At 39.7% G+C, this 23,871-nt stretch overlaps 1 protein-coding gene across 4 annotated transcripts in view; it reads left to right on the top strand.

The window, feature by feature from the left end:
- The first annotated feature begins 308 nt into the window (after positions 1-308).
- dennd5b (DENN/MADD domain containing 5B) overlaps positions 309-23,871 on the top strand; it is an 81,777-nt gene continuing 58,214 nt past the window's right edge. For 2 of the 4 annotated variants that reach the window (XM_025899754.1, XM_005475571.4), the window contains exons 1-2: positions 309-420; positions 562-700. In XM_025899754.1, coding sequence (XP_025755539.1) covers positions 592-700 — 109 coding nt within the window. In that variant the 5' untranslated portion in view covers positions 309-420; positions 562-591. The remainder of the gene's footprint in view (positions 421-561; positions 701-23,871) is intronic. The other 2 variants (XM_025899755.1, XM_025899753.1) reach the window with 1 other exon arrangement.

The raw sequence follows: 23,871 nt of genomic DNA, 5'->3' as shown, positions 1-23,871 counted from the left end.
TTGTCTTTTGCATTTTCAAAGGTTGATTTTATGTGTCTCTAAAAGTTAGTTGGACACAACTTTTTATTATTTGAAAATGTAAGTGACATAATATGCGGTATAGGTGATGAGATCCTTTAAAACTATTAAATTGTGCTGAAAAGTCTTGAAAAGGACCTTAAATCCCTACAAAAATGCAAATAGTCAGTCATATTTTTTAAGTAGGGTATTTATTTAATTATTTGTTTATAATTTAAACGAGTAACCGTGTGTTGCAGTCTATCAGCTTGACGAACATGAGGACCATAGGTTGTATTTGAATATCCCGCCTCGTCAGTCGACTCCTCCGAGCTTTGCCGAGGCGGGGATTCACACAGCTCTCTTCTCCCGTAGAGTTAGTATTGTGTCGGGAAGCTGCACCGAAGCTCCGGTCACTGAAAGGTAACTTTTATAAAGCAGCTCTTATACTGTGTGTTGTTTCATTTTCTCATACGAACCGTAACAGAAGAGCGTTATCAAAGACTGGAGCATTTTATTTAGCCCCCCGCCTTTTCCTCTTGGATGTATTGCTTGAAAAACTAGGAACGGACCGCGCAGCTCACCGAAGCCGGGATGAGCGGGACCTCCGCGGGGTCGGCCGCGGCGCCCTGCCGCTTCGCGCACTACTTTGTTATTTGTGGAATAGACACAGAAACGGGACTTGAACCGGACGAGCTAGCAGGTATGTGGCTTCTTTCTGTTTTTGAGGTATTAACGTGTTTTAAAGTCAAATGGAACCTCAACGATCCCCTCTCGCTTAATACGGTGTTGTTAACTATAACGATCCATCCACCGCTATGGAGCTCTGACTTTTTATTGTAAAGCATTTAATACATTTATGTAACATATAGTGAGATTTCAAAACATCCTAAACACGAGTTACACATATACACCTTCACAAATAAGTGGAATGAAACAGTTACTTCAAAGAGTTACTACAGTGCAAATCAGCAGTGTCTATACATTAGGTGAACGGAATAAAGATATGCATCATTCCTGTCTGATCACAGTATATGAGCAGCGGAAACCAGTGTCATTTAAGGTAATAAGCTTTTGAGAAATCAGCAGTAACCTATCTTTTCCGAATCCTATAATCTGATCTCGGCTTCCTGTGCTGTGCTACATCTCAGAGCTGCTCTGTAGCTTCAGTGTCAGTGTTTCCCAAATGAATCGATGTTGAGTTTGATGCTTGTTGTGGCTTAAAATTATACATTTTAAGTAACTTTTACAACAAAATAAAGCCATGCTTGGATACATTACGTGTTCTTCGCCGGTTTGTTTGTATGAGTTTTAATAGTAAAATGAAAACGCAGAGTTGTATTCAGTACTACCACAGGTGTGGATGGTGATATTGTCTCCACAGCAGAATTTATTTTTTGACATGTAATTCCTGTACATAGATGGCAGGATCCCTATTCACAGAAATCTTTTTCATCCTGGTTATTAAAGAAGAGCCGATGTCTGCTCTTCAGTGGCACCAACCTCAGTTTCAGCATGTTTGCTTTTGTCAGATGCATTCACTCACGGCCTCAGTTTTTATTTTCTCCCTCTGTAACAGCCAGAGTGGAGTTTTAAAAAGAGTGCACTTTGATTTTTGGCAAGCTTTGCTTTGTGGATCAACAAGAGAGTTGCTTGCTGTATTGCATCACAGTTGAATTGTAACTTTTGCCTCTGGGGCAAAGTAATGAATTGTAAAGTCAATGTGTTCATGTTGCACACAAGTGACTTGGCTTAAAGCCTGGATGATTAAGTGAAACGAGTGAAGTTAATCTAGCCCTAACAAAACTGAACATATATACATATAGTATATTCAAATTTTATTGGAAAGGGGAAATAATGGCGTTATTGTTGCTAACTTTTCAGCGCTGAGTTTCATAAACCAATTGCTTATCCTTTCTTTCAATAAAGACACTGCTTGACTGTGGCCGTCTGCTCAGCAGTGATGCTGCACTGCTGAGATACAAACTGTAAAGGCATCATTTGTTTAAAAAAACCCTTAATAGTAAGTATTTTAAAAATATACTTAAAACTGCTGTGGTGGGAAGCTACAGTTTTATACCAAAGATACATTATATACTTCCTATGCTTTAAACTTCATTAAAGATGATCAGTGGTGAAGTAGCCAGCTTGGTGAGGATTCCCAATGGGCTGTTTAAAAATGAAAATCATAACATTAGTTAGTCAGCTCTAAGAGTGAGCCACTGGATGACAACAGATTCATCAGACAGATGCTACCAGCTCAAGAAATCCTTCATCCCAAATCATTGAAGCTGGTTCTGCCCAAATAGCTTATCTTTGGTAATTTCATCATAGATACTTTTGGGACCAACAAGGACACAACAAATGCTGAAAGATGATGCAGTATAGCCTCATCATGTTGTCAAACTATTACCATCAAAAATCCCAGTTAAATAAAGTAGCCTGTTATTTGTGCTCTCAGGCTGTGAAAAGAAGAAATCTTATCAGGAAAATCACGATAAGATGAATATGGAATCCAATCAGTTTTTCTTATAAATAAACTAAATGTGTTGCTTTTATGAATAGAATTTTTTTTAAAAAAAATGTGAAATAGCTGCTCTGACTATCTGTAATCAGATCTGCTTCCACGGTATCTGGTGATCTCCAGTTGTACACAAAGATAATATTGCAATGATTGATGTCAACATATTAATTTTTTTTTTGTCAAGCTTATGCAGCATCTCAGCACCCCACTTATTCTTTGCCCCTAAGTTAGAGGCAGATACAAACAGAGTGACCCACATTAGGCTGTGTTTTTGCTTTTTTTAGGCTGCCACTCCCCTCCTCCCTGCTTTTTGTGTGCTACTGTGGCCTTATTTCCCTCTACTTATTGTTTTAGTAAGAGGGCCCAACTTCCTGCAGACCTGCCTCAACCTCCTTTTACAGTTGGCAGTACCTTCTCGCCCTCCCTGTATGTCTGCTATCTGTGTCTATTATCAGACAAGTGTTTCCCACACAGACTTGGGTGAAAACCAAAGTCCATGTGTGGATAATTGTATCAGTTTGTATTTTTAATTATATTATATTTTCATTAATTTATACATCAGAGAAAATAACATCATGCACAATTTATTTGCTCTTGGAGAATGCTCACTCCTCTTTTTAAAAGTTTAGTTGTTGGTAACCAGCCAATCCTAAGCGTAGTATATCCTAGCTCATTGGCCGCTGTGTTATTGTGGCAATCCTTGATATCATCCTCCTGCATCCTTCAAAAGGGGTCTTTTGAGTATTTGAATGTAGTCAAACTTATCTTCTGCTCTTGAGCTGAAATCTGCAGAACCAATCAGCTGTTGAGGAACTTTTTCTTAACTGGTTAAATCTCTCCTGTAAGAAGTCACTGTCTCAGCCCAGGCCCACACCCCATACCACACCACTCAGCCTCAGGGGTATAAATACATCCTGGCTGTCATACAGGCCCTAAAATAGTTTGTGCATTCTAACACCAGATGCATTTTGGGTCAGCGGGATTGTGGAGTTAAAGTGACCAGCCTGACAAGCTAACTTTGGGGTGAGAGCTGTCACGTGTAGATTTAGATATGAGGTCACGGCTTGCACATCTCTCTTCTGTCTCTCAGTGTAAGAAAGTTATGTGCCCTTGGTGGAGGGGAAGCAGCTGGTGGTTTCAGACCCCTGTAAATGGTAAATGGCCTGTATTTGTATAGTGCTTTACTAGTCCCTAAGGACCCCAAAGCGCTTTACACATCCAGTCATCCACCCATTCACACACAGGTGATGGCAAGCTACGTTGTAGCCACAGCCTCCCTGGGGCGCACTGACAGAGGCGAGGCTGCCGGACACCGGCGCCACCGGGCCCTCTGACCACCACCAGTAGGCAACGGGTGAAGTGTCTTGCCCAAGGCCACAGCGACCGAGACTGTCCAAGCCGGGGATCGAACCAGCAACCTTCTGATTACAAGGCGAACTCCCAACTCTTGAGCCACGATCGCCCCGTAGCCTAAATCTTCCAGGTTATTAAAGACAGTTCTGTTTTCAGGAATGTATCTAAAATGTTTTCATTACCGGTTCAACTGTGTATGTTAAGCTTGCTCAGCTATAAAAAGGATAAACATATATGATGTGAACTTTCATCTTATGGCAACATTTATGGCAGGTTGTAGTGACAGTGTTGATATGCCTGACAATCTCATTTTGTAGCAAAAAATGACTGATAATGAAGATATTTTTATCTTCAACAGATACTGACAAAGTTTAACTGTGAGAACATGATTTGCAGTTGAAATAAGGTGATAAATTTGAAATACATGTTATTGCAATACTCAGCATTGCAAAATGTTAAAAATCTCAATAATAATCTATCATTGTGATAGTGTCATATTGTTAGATGCCTGGGGATTTCCTCCCTCACCAGCCAGTTTGGGATGCTGTATGATCGATCCCCGGGGAGACTTCACTTCTCCAATGGGCCATTCTATACCCATTTATGGCTCTTAATATTGTGTTTGCATAGTAACCTCCCTTGCTACTAGCTTGGAAGCTGCTCAGTGCAGGTTTAAATATCAGTGAAGCACAGGGGCTTACAGGACAGCCCTGAGGTGGGAGTGTCTTTGGGCTGCTGCTGCAGGCCACAATGGGATTTAAACTGCTAAAACTCCCCTCTGGCCTGGACCATCTGTCTGCACCAGAGCAGCCTGAGAGCAGTCAGGACAAAGACTGCATCATAACGGCCAACATGACAAGTATGCTAATGACAGGGGCTAACAACAGTGATGGGTGCTCCTGTTGACTCACGTTAACAATAGTGTGCATGGGTAATGGACAGATTATATGGCACAGGCTCTTATGCTAACATCTCTGCAGTTTTTGTATTGTAATAATATTGTTCTCATTTTCAAATAGAATTTTTGACTCCTTTTTCTTTCCGAGTATTTGTCCTTTTGGACAGTGACTCCACTTTTGCCATGCTTGCTTTTGCTACAGATCTTAGTCTTTCTGAATGTGGATTTCTTTCTTTCACGCATCATTACTTCCTTCCTCCTCTCTTCTAGCCTCAGTCTCTTTTACTTTGCTGTCCCCAGTTTGTTGCCTCGTGTTCTGTCAGCATGGCCGGCCTGTTGTTAAGCTTTTTAGAGTAATCTGTTTGGACACTTCCTCCAGGCTACACTGAGCACATCTCTGTAATATAACACACAGCCAGGCCTAAGCAGTGCCTCCTCTACTCCCCTACACACACTCAGGCTATTGACTCCACTCTGCTTCCTTCAATGTTTGACCAACAGCATCCTCTTATTATAAAACTTGTCACTAAAGGTGGACTTTTTAATGACTGTGGATGTTTTTGCCTCACTTGACATGGAAACAAAAGTTTTCTCCTGACTGAGTTCTGACGTTCCCCAAAAGAACAACAAACACTTAGATGTAGAAAAATGTGCTTGTATGAATGTGTGTGTAAATGGGTGAATGAGACATGTTGTATAAAGTGTTTTAAATGCTTGAGTAGAAAAGCACGATATCACAACCAGTTCATTTACCATTCTGAGCGCAAATGGTACCTCCTTCACTTACTGTCATATGCCTTCACCAAACTCACTCAGGCTGGTGGAAAGTCTGCCTTTGGCTAAAAAGATCTATCCAGAAAAACCATAAATCATTGAAGGTTTTGTTTGGTGAACTTGTGGAATACTTACCATCGAGCTTTCAGGTAGACGTTTGAAGTGTTTCTCCTCAGTCAGATTAGATCCCTTTCAGCAGTGATTTAACTATATTTATATTTTTGGGCCAACATACATATAATGTCAGACTCCCGTATAGATTTCCTGGAATAATAATCTGTTTAATCTTGCTTGACTTAACCAAGTAGCATGAAGATAAACAAATGAAATGATAAAATGAATTCTATGGGATTGTGAACTATGAAATAATTGTCACCTCTCGAGTCTACGCGTGTCACATAGTTGTGTGGGATGTTCAGTGTTAAATGAAATCCTAGATCTTGCTCACAGATATTTGATTTAACCTTTAAAAATGCTGCTGTGTCTTTTTCTTAGCCCTTTGGATTTTAGATTGTTAGTTTTACAGGGAATTTATAATTCTGTGTTAAATTTTGCTATAGTTACATCATAACCACAGACCATTCTGAAATCCTACAACCTGAGGAGCACTTCCCTAGAAATGTAACAGCATGTTGCATTGGACTGCACAGATATAAATGCTGGCAATGGCATAGGCCATGTGTGTAGGCTGTACATAGACTCAGCCTACAGCGTAGGTATAAATGACACTTTACTGTTTGGAACAGCTCTTCATTGATAAAAGGGAAGCAAAGAGAGTGTCAAGCAAAGAGTCAGGAGATATGGGGCCCCATCCTGGATGAGAGGCTGCTAATCAAAGTTAAGAGTCAGGGGGTGGGGTGCGGTAATGATCGATCGCCTGCTTGTGGGAGTCAGTGGGGCCTGCCAACATCAAAGAATGCTGGGAGCTGTTGCAGTAATATCCCTTTGCAAACCCCTCTCAGTCTCTCAAACCAAAGTGAGCAGTTGCTCTTGAAAGGTCTGAACAACCATCTCATAGCCCCTCTCTTGAAATGACCTCTAACCCCAAGCTCCATATGTTCTCTCTCAACGTGACCTTAAAGAGACAAAAGAGGCAGTGAAAGCCGAAAAGATTGGTTCTTGTAGATGTCTGCAACAGTTGTAGTTGGACATGAACATGATGAGTCAGCTCCACTGACTTTGATTTCTGTTGCTGATTTTGTATAGAGGTTTGAGGTTTTCTTTGATTGCAGCTGTTCAGAGCGGGCGCATTTAATTATGGAATAAACATGCACAAGACTGAAGAGTTAAAAAGGAAGCTGAAGAGAGAGACAGCAATGGTTGTTGGCAGAAGCATCCATACATTTACAATTTCACGTGTGAAATAAATGGAAATTCTCTGACTATGTTCTCCGATACAACTCAGCATCTTCTTCCTGTATTTACTGTTGTTACTACCTCCTCAGACACTTCTGGCCAATGAGCAGTGGTTTCTAGTGACGCATTTTGGTTCGATTGGAGTTCACTTGGGTTTTTCTCTGTGTGGAAACAAACCAAAACCATGGGAAAAAGCTACAAGTTTACAAGTTTACTCATCAACTGATTCACATGTGTGTGTGTGTGTGTGTGTGTGTGTGTGTGTGTGTGTGTGCGTCATTCTATCACTTTTGACAGAAAAATAAGTTAGCAATGAAAAAAATCAACAGCCTTAATTTAAACAGAAGCTACTGGGAGGAGCTAACTAAAAAAGAGGCTGAGCAGAGTACACTGAAAGCTAAGCTTTGACTAATGAGTCCAAATTAGTTTTCATTGATCTTAAATATAATGCTCCAGCATATTACAGCCAGGGGACATGTACAGGCAGCATGGCTCTGATAAACTTCATCATGGTAACTGCAGACTGTGGTGTTATGGCAGAGGGCCTGTAAATCTCCTTACATAACTGTGATAGACTGCCCAGTGGCAGCTAAGACCCCTTATGATGGATTAGAGCTGCTGCTGACATCACCTCACTGTAGCTGTTTTGTTCATGGATACCAGAAAATGTTGAAAGAATTTATACAAACACCATAAAGCCTGTCATATGAGACTGTCAGAATGTGTAATGAGCTCACTTTACCTTTATGAAGTCACAGTGTTCCCAGAGACTTGCGTATTTATGCTTTTTAAATAAGTAAGTTGTCATTTTTGATTGCTTTCTGCTCTTATAGAATTATATAATCCTATTCTCACACTTGGCTTCTTTTATTTTTATTTTATCTTTCATCCACATTATTTTTTGGATGACATTCACAGTGTATTAAGCTCTGTTACCTTAGAGCGGTTATTATGCCGTTAATTAGCCTTGTCCTGTCTCCACTCTTGTGTTTGATGCTTTGTGATATAACCTTTAGTGGGAATCATCTCAGTAAATTCCTTTAAGAGAGTTTTCTAGGGTGAAAACCACATCCTCTCGTTTGTCAATCCACAGTGTGGGTGTGTGTGTGTGGGTGTGTGTGTCCTGATCCCTTTACTAGCTGAACTGGACTTTGATTTTTCAGAGAATGAGCTCCAACTCATCTACTGACCTCTGGTCTGTGTGATAAGGCTGAATAAACAAAAGCATGACCTTTCTCAGATATAGCAGTTCATATCGTATTCTCTCTCTCTGTCTATCTTTTCTGTTGTGAAATTTGATCTACCATAACTGGTACCAGTTTGAAACCATTCCTTGACCTTGATATTGTCTGATGTAAAACTACAGCTTCTATCAGCTGTCTCTATTAATCTTACAATGTTAAATACAGATGATTGGTAAACACTACTAATCCCACATTGTTAGCATAAGTACCTTGATGGATTGTCCTATTATGTCACAGCCCACATAAATTCCCCAACAGCCAAAATCTCCATCATCACACCGTTCCCACTTAGTTAAATGTGTTTTAATCTGTGTGACTGAGCTCGAGCCACATTCAGTCAAATAAAGCCCTCTCTCCTACCCTTAAAGCAACACCAGGTTATGTAATTAGGGTGTTGGTGTACTTATCAAGGCAGATTACAGCAACTCAGCTGCTATTTCTGAAAGACGGGCTTGGATTGTTTGTGCAGCAGTGAAACGTGACAAAACGGTCAAATCTGAGAGGTACACAGACTGATCGGGAGAGAAGCTGATGAAGAGGGATTTAAAAAAATAAATAAATAAATGGTGAGAAAATTGAAGAAAAATCTCTCCAGTCTGTGACTACTGTCACAGAAAGAGATGAACCCACTAAAAACTGCAACCTATAAAATGTTTTAGGCTGTTTTATTACATTTTTAGTTCATTGTTCAGGAAGCTACAGACCCAGATACAAGAATAGAATAGAATAGCTTTTTATTGTCACTGTTACAAGAACAGTGAAAGGCAGTTTGGCATCTCTCCATGTGTGTGAAGTACACAATAGCGCAAGTATTTACACAATAACAGACAAATTTACATTTACACAAGAAAGATATGTACAAGTTACACATACACCTGCAAACATACACGCACATACATACATGTATGTATATATACATATTTGCATCCGTACATGCATACACACACATATTTCCACATACACGCTTACATCTATATACATACACATACATGCCATCTAACTAGCAGGTGCATTGAGAGGTGCAGTGTGATCAGTGATATTGCACATTGAGTGGGGGGTGCTGTTGGAACTATACTAAATAATGTTATAATAAATACAGTTTAAAGAGGTAAGGGTGTTGGTTGCATTGAAGTATAAACAGAAATACGATTTATAAATAAGGTGTAAGTATAGTAATCATAGTAAAGCTCTTAGCAGCTAGAGAAGTAAATATTTTGCTTAAGATGTGGTGAATTGCAAAGAGCTTCACTCAAGTGTTTCCATAAAGCAGTTTGTTGTATAACCTTCTACTCTCAATGGCTGGTATTAGATCACCCAGACGACATCACAGTTATATCAGGGTTATTTTTTAAGACTTCAAAAACTTGGGCTCACGCACAAAATCAACTGTCTTGTTTTGGTTTTTTATATTTAGTTTTCTTCTTCAGTTTTAGATTGATATAACTTGGTGCTACGGGTAACACAGGTGGACGTTTTAAATGTCTTTGTTTGCTTTGTCTAAGCTTGCATCTGTGGCATGGAAAGCAGAATATCATGTTGAATCCCTTGTGGACAGATGTTTTTCAGTCATTTCTTAGAGTTTCACCCAGAATGCATATTTGCATGGGGCGCTCCAGTGAGCTGTGTCTCTATGCTCCAGTGTAGTTCGAAGGTTAGTGTCAAGGCAGCACAAAGATACATATACACTTTACCCACTGAGAGCACACACACACACACACTCACTCACACTCACTCACACACACACACACACACACACACACACCAGCTGTTTTTCACCAGTCTTTTGAACAAACATCTCTTTGTCTGTGTCTGTTGTTATCATGGCTCCATTTTTTCTATAATGTCTTTTCCAGGTAAAGCCTCGTTAAGCCTCAGGACGCTCACAGTACTCTAGGGTTTAATGGAGCCACAGGGGTTTACCCATTGTGTCATTGTGCTTGAAGGCTCAGATGGAATTTTCAATTCAGTTTTATTTATACAGCATCAAATCACAACAACAGTCGCCTCAAGGTGCTTTATATTGTAAGGTCGACCCTACAATAATACATACAGAGAAAAACCCAACAATCATATGACCCCCTATGAGCAAGCACTTTGGCGACAGTGGGAAGGAAAAACTCCCTTTTAACAGGAAGAAACCTCCGGCAGAACCAGGCAATTTCTTTGGGATGTAGGTGCTGTCACTAAGACCAACATTCCACATAATAGGGCTTTGTTGTGCATGACTAATATGATTGTGGTTCATCTTAAAGTTTTATGGTTAAACAAATTCCAGATGCTTATGCCTAACTGGGAAAAGATTTAGATAAAGCAGGCTGACCTAATAGCACACTGTTGGGAAAATTGCTCTACATGACAGTTTTTTCTGAATGCTTAAACCCTAACTGTGATTTCTGATGGCTTAAGCACATTTTTTGTAACTATTGGCTATTTTTGCAAAACTCTGTACACAAATAAGAAAACTCTTCACCCAATCAGCAAAACATTGTAGTTTTCTTGTAAAAGCGAATAACCTTTGCTTAACTCTCCACACCTTTGTAAAAATGGTATTTTCGTATCCAACAGTTAACACAAGCCATCATATTACAGTTTTTTCTGATTGTTTAAGCACATTTTTTGTAACTATTGGCTATTTTTGCAAAACTCTACACACAAATAAGAAAACCTGTCACCCAATTATCAAAACATTGTCGTTCTCTTGCAAAAGCGAACACAGCTAGATTAACTCTTCACACCTTCGTAAAAATGGTGTTTTCGTATCAAACAGTACACACAAGCCATCATCTACTAAGCACACAATGCACCAACTACACACTGATGGTATGAATAAAAAACACATCTGGCTTTTGCTTTCTCTGTGCACAAGGTAGGCCATGTCAGTTTGAGCTCATACTTTTGTCATAGATCCGTAAGCATAGAGGAATCCAAACTTCTGGTACTGGTGTTTATTCACACACATCAAAACAAACACAAGTGTTTATTTCCAAGTATAGGATTATTTGCAATCGCCATATTGACTATATGGGTTTCTTGGTCTGCAGTGAACATGCTTCCTCTGCTCCCAGCATCTGGTCGTCTAGCAATTCAGTAAAGTAACAATTTCAGTATTTTTACATCTATGGTATTGTTGTGTTTCTCATTAGCATGGCAGTGCTACAAGTCTTAGTACAAAGTGACTGTACTAACCGACTCTCATTTCAAAATGTCCTTATGATGCTTGCTACAGTGTAGCGGCTCGAGTTAGGCTGAACCCGTTGGCCAGCTTCCCTCAGGGTCACTCCATGGTTGATTACATGGTCCACTATTGTAGCTCTGATGTCATCAGCAATTCTATTTCTTACTCTTCTTACCCTTCCTCTCCCCCCTCCTCGTCTTCCTCTCCCCCCCTCCTCGTCCTCCTCTTGCTCCTCCTTGTCCTTGTTGTCCTCTTCATCCTACTTCTTCACCTCCACGTCCTCTTCCTCGGCCTCCTCTACTTCTCACTCTTCCTGCTCCCTCCACTGTACTCCACACACACAGCTTACCTGTATTATAGTGCTTAGGCTGATTGCAAAGTGAACTAATTATCTAAAGAAGTTGTCACATGTGACAGTGTGCCAGACAGTTGATAAAATAGTGTAAATAATGGCCATAAATGTGTATAGTTTTGCTAGGAGTGTGTTGATAATTTGGAAATTGAGTGTAAAGCAGTGAGTTGTGTTTACAGTTCTGCAAAAAGAGTGCTGTGCAGTGGATTGTAGCTACAGGTTTGCAAAGTGTGTGTTACAAAATGGCAAACTGAGTGCAAAGCAGTGTTTGTGCTTTTAGTTTTGCAAACTCAGTGAGTGGTTTTGCTATAAGTATTAATAGTTTTAGAAATTGTGCCGTACGAATCACAGTTAGGGTTTAAGCGTTCAGAAAAAACTGTAATAGCAATTATTTATTAAAGAAGAGGCAAATTAGTGAGTATGAAAATCAAACTTTGAAAAGTTAGTCTGTATTGCCCTCATTTCATCCCTCTGTCGTGCTTTGTGCACATCTCCCACACTTCACCGTCTTTTCTCCGTATCGCCATGAGGCCGGCTGTAACTCCATCAGACATCTGTAGCTTTGGATCACTGCTTGTTTTTGTGTGATGCTTCATCTTGTTTATTAAGTCGGACAGTGCAGAATGTTGCTTTTGTCACATTTGCCAAAAAAGATTGTGTTTACATCCTTATATATAGGGATGGGTATTGTTTAGGTTTTATCTGATACCGGTGCCAAATCGGTACTTTTGAAACGGTGCCAGTGCTTAAACAGTGCTTGAACCGGTGCTTAAAGAATGGAGAACACAAACTTTGTCCAAAAACCTCTTATGTTTTTATTTTTAGCAGTCTCCTTTTTTCTGCAAAATGATAAGCACTGTCCAGCTCCACGCACGGGGCGATCCGCGCTAACTCGCTAATGGAGATTTACCACACCCGCAGTAGATGTGCTCGGTGTGAGGTCTCGCAGCAAGCTATCAAATACGGTGCATTTCTCGGCTTTTAAAAAAACGCTATGCATCGCCAGGTGTTTCATCAGATTCGAGGTGTTACCTCCTTTGCACAGTATCACCTTAAAGCACTTGTTGCAGGCTGCTGAGTTTGCATCTTTTGCTGTGAAGTACAGCCAGACTTTTGACCGCTTCGCCTTGGGCATTTTTAATCTGTAGCTCTGCTCTAAAAGAACCCACGTACCTGGGCCCGCCTACTAAAAGGTAAAGGTAAAATGATTGGCTAGAATCCAAAGTGTATGACATCTCAGGAAAGAAAAAATAAAGCACCGAAATGTGCGCTGCTTTTCGGTCTGGTTACTACTGTTTATGTCAGAACTGGATATCGGTACCCATCCCTACTTATATATCCTTATCCTTGATATATTTACTAATTAGTATTTTATTGCTAATTAATTAGGATGCACTAGCGGGTTCCATTATCTGTGATGTCAGCTATTGTTGTGTTCTGTAGATGTCCTGTAGTGCTTTTAGTATTAAACCAAAACGCATAAAGAGTTCTTGGACAGGAGCTTAACACACAAATAGAATGGAACACATTACCAGAGAAAATGACAAACAGTTCTCATCCAGGGACTGTACACTGTGCACAAAAAAGTCATTTAAAAAAAGCAAAATGGAAGTGACTGAAAAGAAATGAAATAAAAATAACTACTCAATGAATGAAAATAGTTGGAGGTTAATAACAAAACTTGAAATTAAGAAATAGTTGAACCGAAGCCACTTTGAGTTCTCAAATTGAGTAAAAGGGCACTACAAGTGCCACTGTATTTACCATTACATTACAATTAGTTTATTATTTATTTCTGTTAAAAATAAAGATTTTTGTGGATGTGTAATTAAATTCACAACAATTAATTTCACTACTTTCTTAGATATTATCAGAAAAATGTAAAATGAAGAATGAGAACTGCAATGTTCATATTGATGTAAATAATGCTCCAGTTGAAGTGAGTAACACAACAGTCACTGCAAGGTGGTTTATGCTGTACCTTCACCTAGCTTTGCTACTGTGGCTGAACATTATAACTGAGAGAGAAACCCAAAAGTTGGACGATGCCCTATAAGCCAGAATTTGGCATTTGTGGCAAGGAAGAACTCCTTTTTACAGGAAGGCTAAACCGACAGAAAAGGGGAGTAGAGAGACAGCAGACAAAAGTTTATGACATAAATTGTTTGTTTGTTGATTTATTTCGATCATGTAAACAATATACAAAGTTCACTTAGCAAAGAAAAGAAGGAAAAAAATGTTAGACAAAATAAAGCTAACACATTTCAGTATCACCTGTTCTGATTCAGTTACATATCAAAAAGGAGTGGGAAGAAGTACACACTTATTTAATCCCACCCCTTTGCCATAAATTATCGGTCAATACTTAATCAGCCTGCTTACTGAGATAATCTGCAGTAATAATAACAAACATATTTCTAATGTAATATATACACCACATCATGTGACTCGGTAACTTTGTCTCCACACCAATACCTCCCATTTTGAAAAGTTAATTGTACAATCCAATAAGCACGAGTAACATTTCCTAAACAGAGACATTCATGAACATCACATCTTTATAACTCTTTTTGAACTGCTTTATGTTTGGACGTTGCTTCAACCCCATACTCTGTTCCCCAGCTTCACTCCACGCACAGAAACATAAAAGCTTTTTCTGGTAGCACGCACACTCACATCTTTGAATGATCCCTATTACCTGCTTTGTGGATGATTTGAACTGTTTTTTGTTTTTTTTGTAGAGTAAAAGTGAATGTAATGTACTTTTACAGTTATAGCCCCAGGCCTCTGCACAATACCTTATGTAAGGTGAAACATCAAAAACCCATACAGAATAAAAGAGGGAAGTGCATCAAGGAAAATCCTTCAGCAGGGTCACCTGGTCCCAGCATAACTAGCTTAAAGAAAAAGGAAGCTTAAAGCCTAATCTTAAAAATACAACAGCGACAACATCCTTTCCCTGAATGTGGAGAAGACTAAAGAGATCATCAGGACAACTCACACTCTGCACACCCCACTAACCATCAATGGTGCTGCTGTGGAGAGGGTAAGCAGCACCAAGTTCCTGGGTGTGCACATCTCAGAAGATCTCTCCTGGTCAAAAAACACAGCATCACCCGTCAACAAAGCCCAACAGCGACTCTACTTCCTCCGCAAACTGAGGAGAGCGGGAGCCTCAACCCCCATGATGAGCACCTTTTACATAGGCATCACTGAGAGCATCCTCACCAGCCGCATCACTGTGTGGTATGGCTCCTGCTCTGGGTCCTGCTGGTAAAAGCTACAAAAACGCAGCGGAGTAGATTGCGGCTGAGGGTCAGGCTGTCAGGAGGCTGAATGCTCTCCCTGCTTTGTCCCTCTGGACTCTCACATACACAAACTCCAGACCTGCATTCACCTCTTCCCTCTGAACCCCCCCCCCCCGCTCAAAACTCTGAACCTCCACCATCGCCCTTCACTGTTGCTGCAGTTTGGACCAACTGGTGCTTTTTAGGGAGCTTTTTACAACCGTAGGATTTTAATGGTTGGTTCTAGAAGTGAAATTCATGGACTGTAGGAATCAGGTTTCTTCTTTTAAAGCCCAAACTGTGCCTTTTAGTTTTCCTCTGTGAGCATCTGGATGAACATTAACGACTCATTAACTGTTTTACTTCAAGCATGTAAATGTAAATAATAAAGTAACAACAGAATATATTGTAAACAGAAGAAAAAATAACTCTATATACCACACAGTTTACATGTTTGAAAGGAGTAGAATAAAGTTTACACTTATTTACTTGAAGCCGTCTTGTGCTGTGATATTTTAAATATCATTATGAATGCACAGTTGCTGCACGGATACCTCTGACCTGCCTTTTCTCTGGGAGCTCCCTCCCCCCTCAGTAACATCACTGTCACCACATCCCGGTGGGTACAGCTGCCATGCTAACAGCTGACTATTGACACACATGTACACAAAGAAACACACAGTTACAAAGTCAGCTCTCTACATCGTAGTTTTCATAATAGTCGTCCTATGAGATGTAACAGGGCGGCCAGAGCAGTCACTCTTCAGACTGACTACAGATTGAAGGAGCTTTGCTTTTTACCTCATATATATATTAATGTATACATCAAATGTTTTTGTAAACTTTTGCTAAAATGCTTTTTAGCAATGGCTTAATTTGTGGCGGGGCGTAGTCTGTGGCGCCGGAGCGGGAGGCTGACACACCGGAGCTGCATCAGCTCATCACGCCTGCCCTGTCTGCACTGCATCCTGACTGAAGTTGTTGTTGGTTTGTGTGGCTGACAGCTGAAAAGCTGCAGCCGAGAGTCAGAAATGAAAACTGTAATAAAGCGTGCTGAAAAGTGCGAACATGTTGTCGGGTCTGCCATGCTTCGTTTACACACCGTTAAACATGAAGTGATGTGTCATTGTAAGTTTATTCTTTTGGCTTTGATAATCAAGCCAGTGATGGGATGTGTTTTAGTCTTGTTTCCTGTTTTGTTTTGGTTTTGGCAACATTGGTTGCATTGTTTATATTTTCCTTCGTGTTGTTTATTATATCTTTCAGCAATCCTTCATCTGAGGTTATTTTTGGGTTGGGTGTCTGCTAGGTAGTATTTAGTTAGTCCCTTTTTATGTTCCAGTCTTGTTTCTCTGTTTTCGTGTGCCCATTTCTCCTCTGTCAAGTTGATCTTGGTCCCCAAGTTTAGCTGTATATTACTTCCTGTTTTATTTTGACAGCGATTGTTCTTTGTGTTTTGTGTTATGTATAACTTCCTCCTGATGTTTTATGTTAGTTATCTTCACCTGTTGTCTTTCCTCTTGTTATCCAGTGCTTGAATGTGTTGTCTGAGTCACCTCTGTCACTTGTCCTGTGCACTTGGATTCCCTGCTCTGCCAATGTTTGAACTAAGTTTTGAGTTCACTTCCTGTCTCCCAAGTCCTGTATTTAGGTCCTAATCCACAAGATACACAGCTGATCATGAGTGACATCATGAGTTTGAATATTTAGGAGGAACAATGCTGTTTTCATCCTGGTCACACTTACCAAACATTGTAAAGGTATATTTTTCCCTTTACAACTGCAGTGAGAGCTCTGTTCATAAGTTTTGTGGATTTCAGGCACAGTCAAGGGAACAAAGTTGTTTGCTTCAATCCTCTTGGAATCATGCTTTTTGCAAACGTGGTGATGATTTCTAACTCACCTTTGGGTTGTTTGCAGCTCAGTTTGAGATTTCTAGTTACTGAGTTTTGTTATTTGTATTGTTGTGTTAAGCTACACACTCACTCACTGAGATCACTTCTAGCTGGCAGGCTCCGTTTGCCTGTGTGACCTTCTGATATATTAACTAGCAGCTCATGTATCAATCAATGGGATCCACTCACACTGGTATTCTCTTGAGCTGCTCACCTGGAAGCTTATCCTGGCTGCTGCACACCTCGTTTCACCACTAGTTATTTTTTACCACATTGCTTTAAAAAAAAAAAAAAAATTAATCCTAATTCTCGTTTGGCAGCTTTTGCAAACAAAATTATACTCCTAATGTGATGTTGTGCCAAATGTAGTTTTGGTTTTTCAAGATGAACTCTCCATCTGTTTGTGTGTTTTGTTTATCTGTGTATTTATTCATTTCTATTATTAATTAAGCAGCTACCAAAGAACCATTACTGTTATTTCAGTTATTACAGTATATGTGTAGTATTACAGTGACTAAGCTGACAGGCAGAAAAAAGGAAGGGTGGAGAAAATAGGAGAAGATGTAATAAAAGGATATAGCACAAAGAAAAACAAACATACAGCACCTGGAACAGAAAAATGTGAAAATGCCCAGATAACACAAATCCACAATCTTCTTATGTCTGCTCTCTTGATTGTCCCCAGAGTGTATATTTGTGTTTATATATAGTTGTAGTTTCCCCTTTCCCTTTGTCAGAGTGTCTACTAACATGTCCTTGTGTGTTCCCTAGTGATGGACAAAGCAGTGTTTTGTGAAACACTGAAACACTTGAAGCAGTTTTGCTGGAATTGTATCGAGTTTCCAGAACAATTGGGCGCCTTTCTCCACAGGGACACCTGCTGGCCACTTTTGCTATTGTCTCATCTCAACAATACTGTTTTATGAAGCAATGACGCCCACAGGCATTGCACATTGCAATTCTAAACAATGCTATTTTATTTTAGATCTGACTAACAAGAATTATGATGAAACAAATTTTCTAGAAATCTCCAAACAAACAAGGAAAGAAAAAATTAGATTGTTAAAGATCACTGTAACAATGTGCCTCAGTGCCTCTGGCTTATTCAGTTGCTGAGTAATTCAGTGGAGTGTACAACAGATCAATACATAAAATATATTGAGCCAACACTGCTATGTTTATTGTGACAGCCAGGTTTTCAGTTGTTTTTGAGATAAGTTGCAAATTACTTCCCTATCCTCAGAAAACAACTGCAAGCTTATTGGGAGTTTGTATCATCAGGTTTATTGTACACTTTCAAACACAGCTAGTAGCAGATGTGACATTATTTTTATATTTTCAATTAAAAAATTTAACTAGAAACAACTAGAAACAAAGACTTTTCTGACACACAGAAGGATACATTAATCCAATTTTTCCATTTTTAAAACCACCCCAATACCTTGACTCAAGCATCTGATAGTACATGATAAATAAGCTGTAAATAAACTTGCTATATTCCAGGAGAATCTTTTTTATGTGCAAGGCAATATCAGGCCTGACATTCTCCTGAAGATAAATAATAAAATCCTCCTGAAATATAAATAAAAATATAGAAATGTGTTGAATTGGTGTTTATTAATTTATTAGCAAAATAACAACAAAACACAGCAGGACCAAAGATAAATAACATGAACAAAACTGGTTCACCACCACGTGATTGTTGGGGTTTTCTTTATTAATTTATTAATTATTTATTAATATTGTAGACTCTTTTGATAGAATCTAAAGTGCCTTGACGCAACGGTTCTTGTGAACTGGCCACTATATAAATAAAACAGAATTCAGTTGAACTCTTACTGGTTCAGCAGTGATGTGGTGGATACCATAACAGACTTGGTAGTAAACTGATGGATGGTTGTTGTGTAGTTTCAGCAAAGGTCTTCCACCCCTCACAGCCCGACATTTGGCTGTGTGCCGACACAGCTGTGTCATAAGTAAAGAATGCTGGACACAAGCTACTGTGGTGCCGACAGCTTAGCAGAGATAAAAGGACTTGTAGGCTAGCATTTTCCCTTCCAAATCCCACAGCATCCGGACACAGTCCTTGTCTCTTTTTGTGTATATAAATGCTTCCTTCTTCATCGTGACTGTGAAGGATTTCATCAGTCTCCAAACAAGGGGTGGCTGTAGCTCCGGAGGTAGAGCAGGTCATCTACTAATTGGAAAGTTAGTGCTTTGATCCCTGGATGCTCCAGTCTGCATGCCAGATATCCTTGGAATCCTTGGAAGATACTAACCCCAAGCTGCTCTCTGATGCTTCCATTGGAGTATGAATGTGTGTTCATGTTAGATCTAAAGAACTTGAAAAATCTACTGCAGATTGTATGAAGTGGTTTGAGTCCTCAAGTATAGTAGAAGAGCACTATATAAGAACCAATCCATTTACCAATGACAATGAGTTGACCAGGCTATTCCAGAAACCTAATGCTAGCCTGCTTTGCTCATTCCAAAAACATTTTTGATGGGATCATCGTCCTCTAGGAAAACACCACCCAACTATTGACTTGAGGTGAAGTTGAAGAATTTGGAGGTAGTTCTTCTTCTTCATTATGTATCACTGCCGCTGGCAGCTAAACACCTGCACAATATGACACTACCAACGTTATACTGACAGTTGGTAGATTGTTCTTTGGTCTGAAAACCTCGCCTCACTTTCCCATGTTGGTAGCTGTAAATTTCAGTTGAGCTTAAAAGTATTGATTTTGTCACAGGGGCTTCTTTTTTTCATGACTGGCACTCTCTCGTTGTATGGCGACAAAAGTCGTGATGCTGGTATTCCAGCAGTTTCCATTTCATGGCAGGCTTGAGCCGTGGTGGTTTCTGAGTCATTTCTGAACATCTTAACCAACTTCCTGTAATCTGAGGGTGAGAGTTTGAGTCTCCGTCCAGACGGACAAGTGGTGACGCATCCAAATAACTTGTATTTAAGTACATTTGTTTGAACTGAGCCTAGTCACTGGTACACAAGAGCACTGTAGTACACTGGAGTAGTGCTGGGCGATATGGAAAAAATATTTATCACGATATGAATTATTTTATATCACGATAACGATATATATCACGATATACCACCTGACCCGTGGTCATCTAGAAAGTACGCAGTCTGTAAACAGCGAGTGGAGAGGGTGCAGTCTTTGTTTTGAGTTACCATAAAGCATGTCGCAAATCCAGGTGTACGTATAGCAGCACCAGGTCGCAAACCACAAGACCGAGTTTCTTGGCAAAAAATATCATTTTTTTATACTTTATTTTCTCTTGCATAAAGTTAAGAGTATGTATAGTGAGAAGACAACACTAATATATTTGCCACAGTCTATTTAACCCTTTAAGACCTACCATAGAACCAAGTCCGCCAGAGCTTATCTTTATGTTTTTACATGCTGTAGTGCCATTTGTGGGAGCATTTCAAGTTTCCATACATCAATACAACTGTTATAGCCCAAATTTTAAAAATATGTATGGATTAAGTCCATAGTAACTACATAAATTGCAAAAAATTGTAGTGCAATAAACTACAAAAAAATTGAAAATCCTTTTTGTTTGTTTTTTACATATATTTCTAGTTAGAAAAATTTAAGAGGTGTATCCCTCAAAACTCTAAACACAAAAAAGTTGCACAAAATAGTTTCCAACCACGAGAAAATTTTGAGATACACTAATTTTTATATACTACAGGAAAAATGAAAATAAATATTATAATTATAATTTGAGTTCTAAGCATCCCAGAAACGATACAGAAAAGCATAAAGTCAAACATGACTTTTACAAACACCAACATAGGCTTAAAAGGCCCTTTCGCGAAAATGACGTCACATCCGGTTTCGGGCAGGTAATAGCGGACATGCGATAGTTCGCGCTGACGTATATGCCAACGTAGGAAGTGTTATGAACATCGGCAAAGCCTGTTTCTGGAATATTATGTTTTTGTTGCTGCAAGTTTGGAATATTATGTTTTTGTTGCTGCAAGTGCTTTTTATGCAATTTTTGCAAAGCTATATGTGGAAGGAAACCGTGACCTCGGGCAAGCTAATGGCATTAGATGCAAGTACAACTCCTCTGGTTTCACATGCAAAAAAAAATTATTGCGCTACCTTACGTGGTTCCAGTTCTACAGGGATTTAAAAATAGTAAGGCAAAACGGAGTGTGCCTGCTCCGACCGGTTGTAAAGAGTTAGTTATATATTTTATGTAATAATTTATAAAATTTGGGTTAGAAACGATAGAAGACAAATGGCACGATAGACACTTTTCTATCGTCCACACGATATATATCGTCATATCGCCCAGCACTACACTGGAGCACTGACAGCTTATTGGTGCTTACTACTCACTAAAACAAATAAAAAAAAGAACAACAACCTTAGAACCATTGAAATATGTGCTTCTACCAAAGGGGGGTTTTGAATGGTATTCCCCACACCCTCCCAAAAATTGTATTGTCATATCACTGCAACTGCCACGTGGACGCATGTGCTGCTGTTTATTTTTTCCACAGTCAAATTTACGGTTTTGCAAACTAATCTTTTCAAATTTGATTAAATATCAAATTTAGCATCCCCACCTACAGACCTACACTTTGGCACACTGTACACACAGACTCAGTAGTGCCCCCTGCAGGCCTCATCTTATAAGCATAACCCATAATGATTAAGAGATTAGAACTTATTAGCCTGACCTCCTCCCTGCTCCCCTTTCTTTCCCTCTGATACCTCAACAACAATCCCCATTTGTAGTTGTATTGTTGCCAAGGAGACGGACTTGGTGCTGCTCTCACCCAGTCAGTGCCAGTCGCTGGCAGCTGAGCTCAGCACAGCAGGCGCTGGCTCCGTTTAGAGACATTCTGTGTTCCATGCACATATGAGATGTTTGTGTGGCTGCCCAAATGTAGCAGGTGCTGCTTGTAGAGCACTGGGGTCATGGAATGTGTGCAACGCTATTGGAGCAGCAGATGAACTCTCGTCTGACTTGAGAGATGGATGAATGGACGAATAGCTGAAATCAAGTGAGAAAAGAAGCCTTGAATCATAAACGCTGTTATGCACTTTTTTCCCCTTTTTAAAAAACCCCATCTAATTGGTACTACACAGCTGCTACTGTTTCAGCTAATTCACATTAAAAACCAACTGTATTACAGTTTAATTTTTTATTAGTTAACAATCCAGGATACTTCAGATACTTTGCTGCATTGGTTTAAAAATAAAAGATTCTCCACTCCACTTACGGATAAGTGCAGAACTGATGGAATACTTTTAAAAACACAAACACAAAATAACAAATGAAAAAGACAAAAGATTTTCTATTAGTGCTGTTCTTGCATTTGTGTAGCAAATGCTAATTAATTAAATGTGTAGCAAAGACTACTTAACTGGCAACACAGCTGATTGAAGCCCTACAAAAGCTTATACAAGCCAAAAGGATGAGCCAGCCTGCCAACCATTGTCAGGGAAACTGGTTGGACAAAGGGTGTTTTCACACCTGCTGTGTTTAGTCCATTTAAATCCCCTTGGTGCGGTGTGAACTCGGGTATGGACAACAGCCGCACCGAGACCATGTGGAGACATAGCTTTATATTCTCAATACGGGAATGTCTAATTGTCCAGAGCACAGCACCTTCTTCCTGTATTTAATTTTGTTGTTCCTACCCCAAACACACCTGAACAGTGAGTGGACTGAACATTCTCACGTGGTTTGTAGTGACGCATTTTGGTTGATTTGGATTTTTCTGTGTACTGTGGACAACAAACCAAATAACAGGAAAAAGCTACAAGTTTGCAAGCGCATCACTTGATTCAGAACTATATGTGTGTGAAAACACCCTAAGAGCCCCAAAATGCTGGTTGTCCACACAATACAAATGGACAAGGGAAGACAAAGACTCTCTGTGTTTGTCTGAATGAGTTCAGTACGGTTAGAATCTAATTGGAATTTAATTCCATTCCATTTTATCTGTATAGTTCCAAATCAAAGGAACAATTGCCTGAAGGCATTTTACTGTGCGATGAACAGAGCATGGATCTGTGCCCCGGAGAACAGACTGAAGTCTTGCAACAGGAAGAAGCTAAAGACTAAACTAAAATCTACTGAGGAACATGTAGTGTTGGCAGAAAAGAACTGTTCCAGAGTAGACTTATGGTTAGAGGAAGTTTGATTGAGTTGGGACATATGTGAGACATCTTTGTGAAAGCCATGTAGTTTAAAGGAGGAGGCGTAGTTGAGAAATGTTTCCTGCAACAAGTTCTGCAGCAACAAACTCAAAATCATCCTGCAAATGTTTTGCAAAACAGTGCGCCCTGTTACACTGAAAAATGGATAAAGCTACTTGAAGCTGTGAAAGAATGAAATTAAATGAAACCCACTACACTTTCCAAACTGTGGAGCATCGGTTGTCTTAAATATGATGCCAGGGGCTAATATTCCTTCAAGGTATTAATGAATGTTCGTCTGAATTTCCTCTCCAGCTTAGATGTGCTGTGACAGCTGGTGTAGTGTTGATTCGTCCTGTTCGGACAAAAGAAACAGCTGAGATTAGTTATAAAGTATCTGTTTAAGTTGTGATTGGAGACTGGAGACTGTTCTGTATCCCCATGATACATTGTTACTTCTACATATGATAGACTTTGTGTAGAAAGGGGCTAATTTACATTAGATATTCAGGAGACATCCGGGATATGCAAGATGGATCCTTTTTTATGTATTATGCTGTAGTATGAGACATAAAAGCCCCGGGGTTTAAGAATAGTGACAGGTGCAGCCCGGCTTCCAAATCCATGGGTGCACACCTTTCATGCTGCAGGTGAGATGTTGACAGCCTCTTCATAGTTCGGCACAGAGGAACAAAGCCCATCAGTCATGCACCCTGACTGTGATCCCAGACAGACACACACACACACACAGACACACACACAGACACAGTGGGCCATCTGATTACCTGGTTGCCAGGGCAATAGGCTCCATATGCATTATTCATCAGTGTC

This window comes from Oreochromis niloticus, linkage group LG17 (genome assembly GCF_001858045.2).
Source record: "Oreochromis niloticus isolate F11D_XX linkage group LG17, O_niloticus_UMD_NMBU, whole genome shotgun sequence".
Taxonomy (NCBI): domain Eukaryota; kingdom Metazoa; phylum Chordata; class Actinopteri; order Cichliformes; family Cichlidae; genus Oreochromis; species Oreochromis niloticus.
The sequence above is the reverse complement of the archived record's forward strand: the minus strand, read 5'-3'. Positions and strand labels throughout refer to the sequence as shown.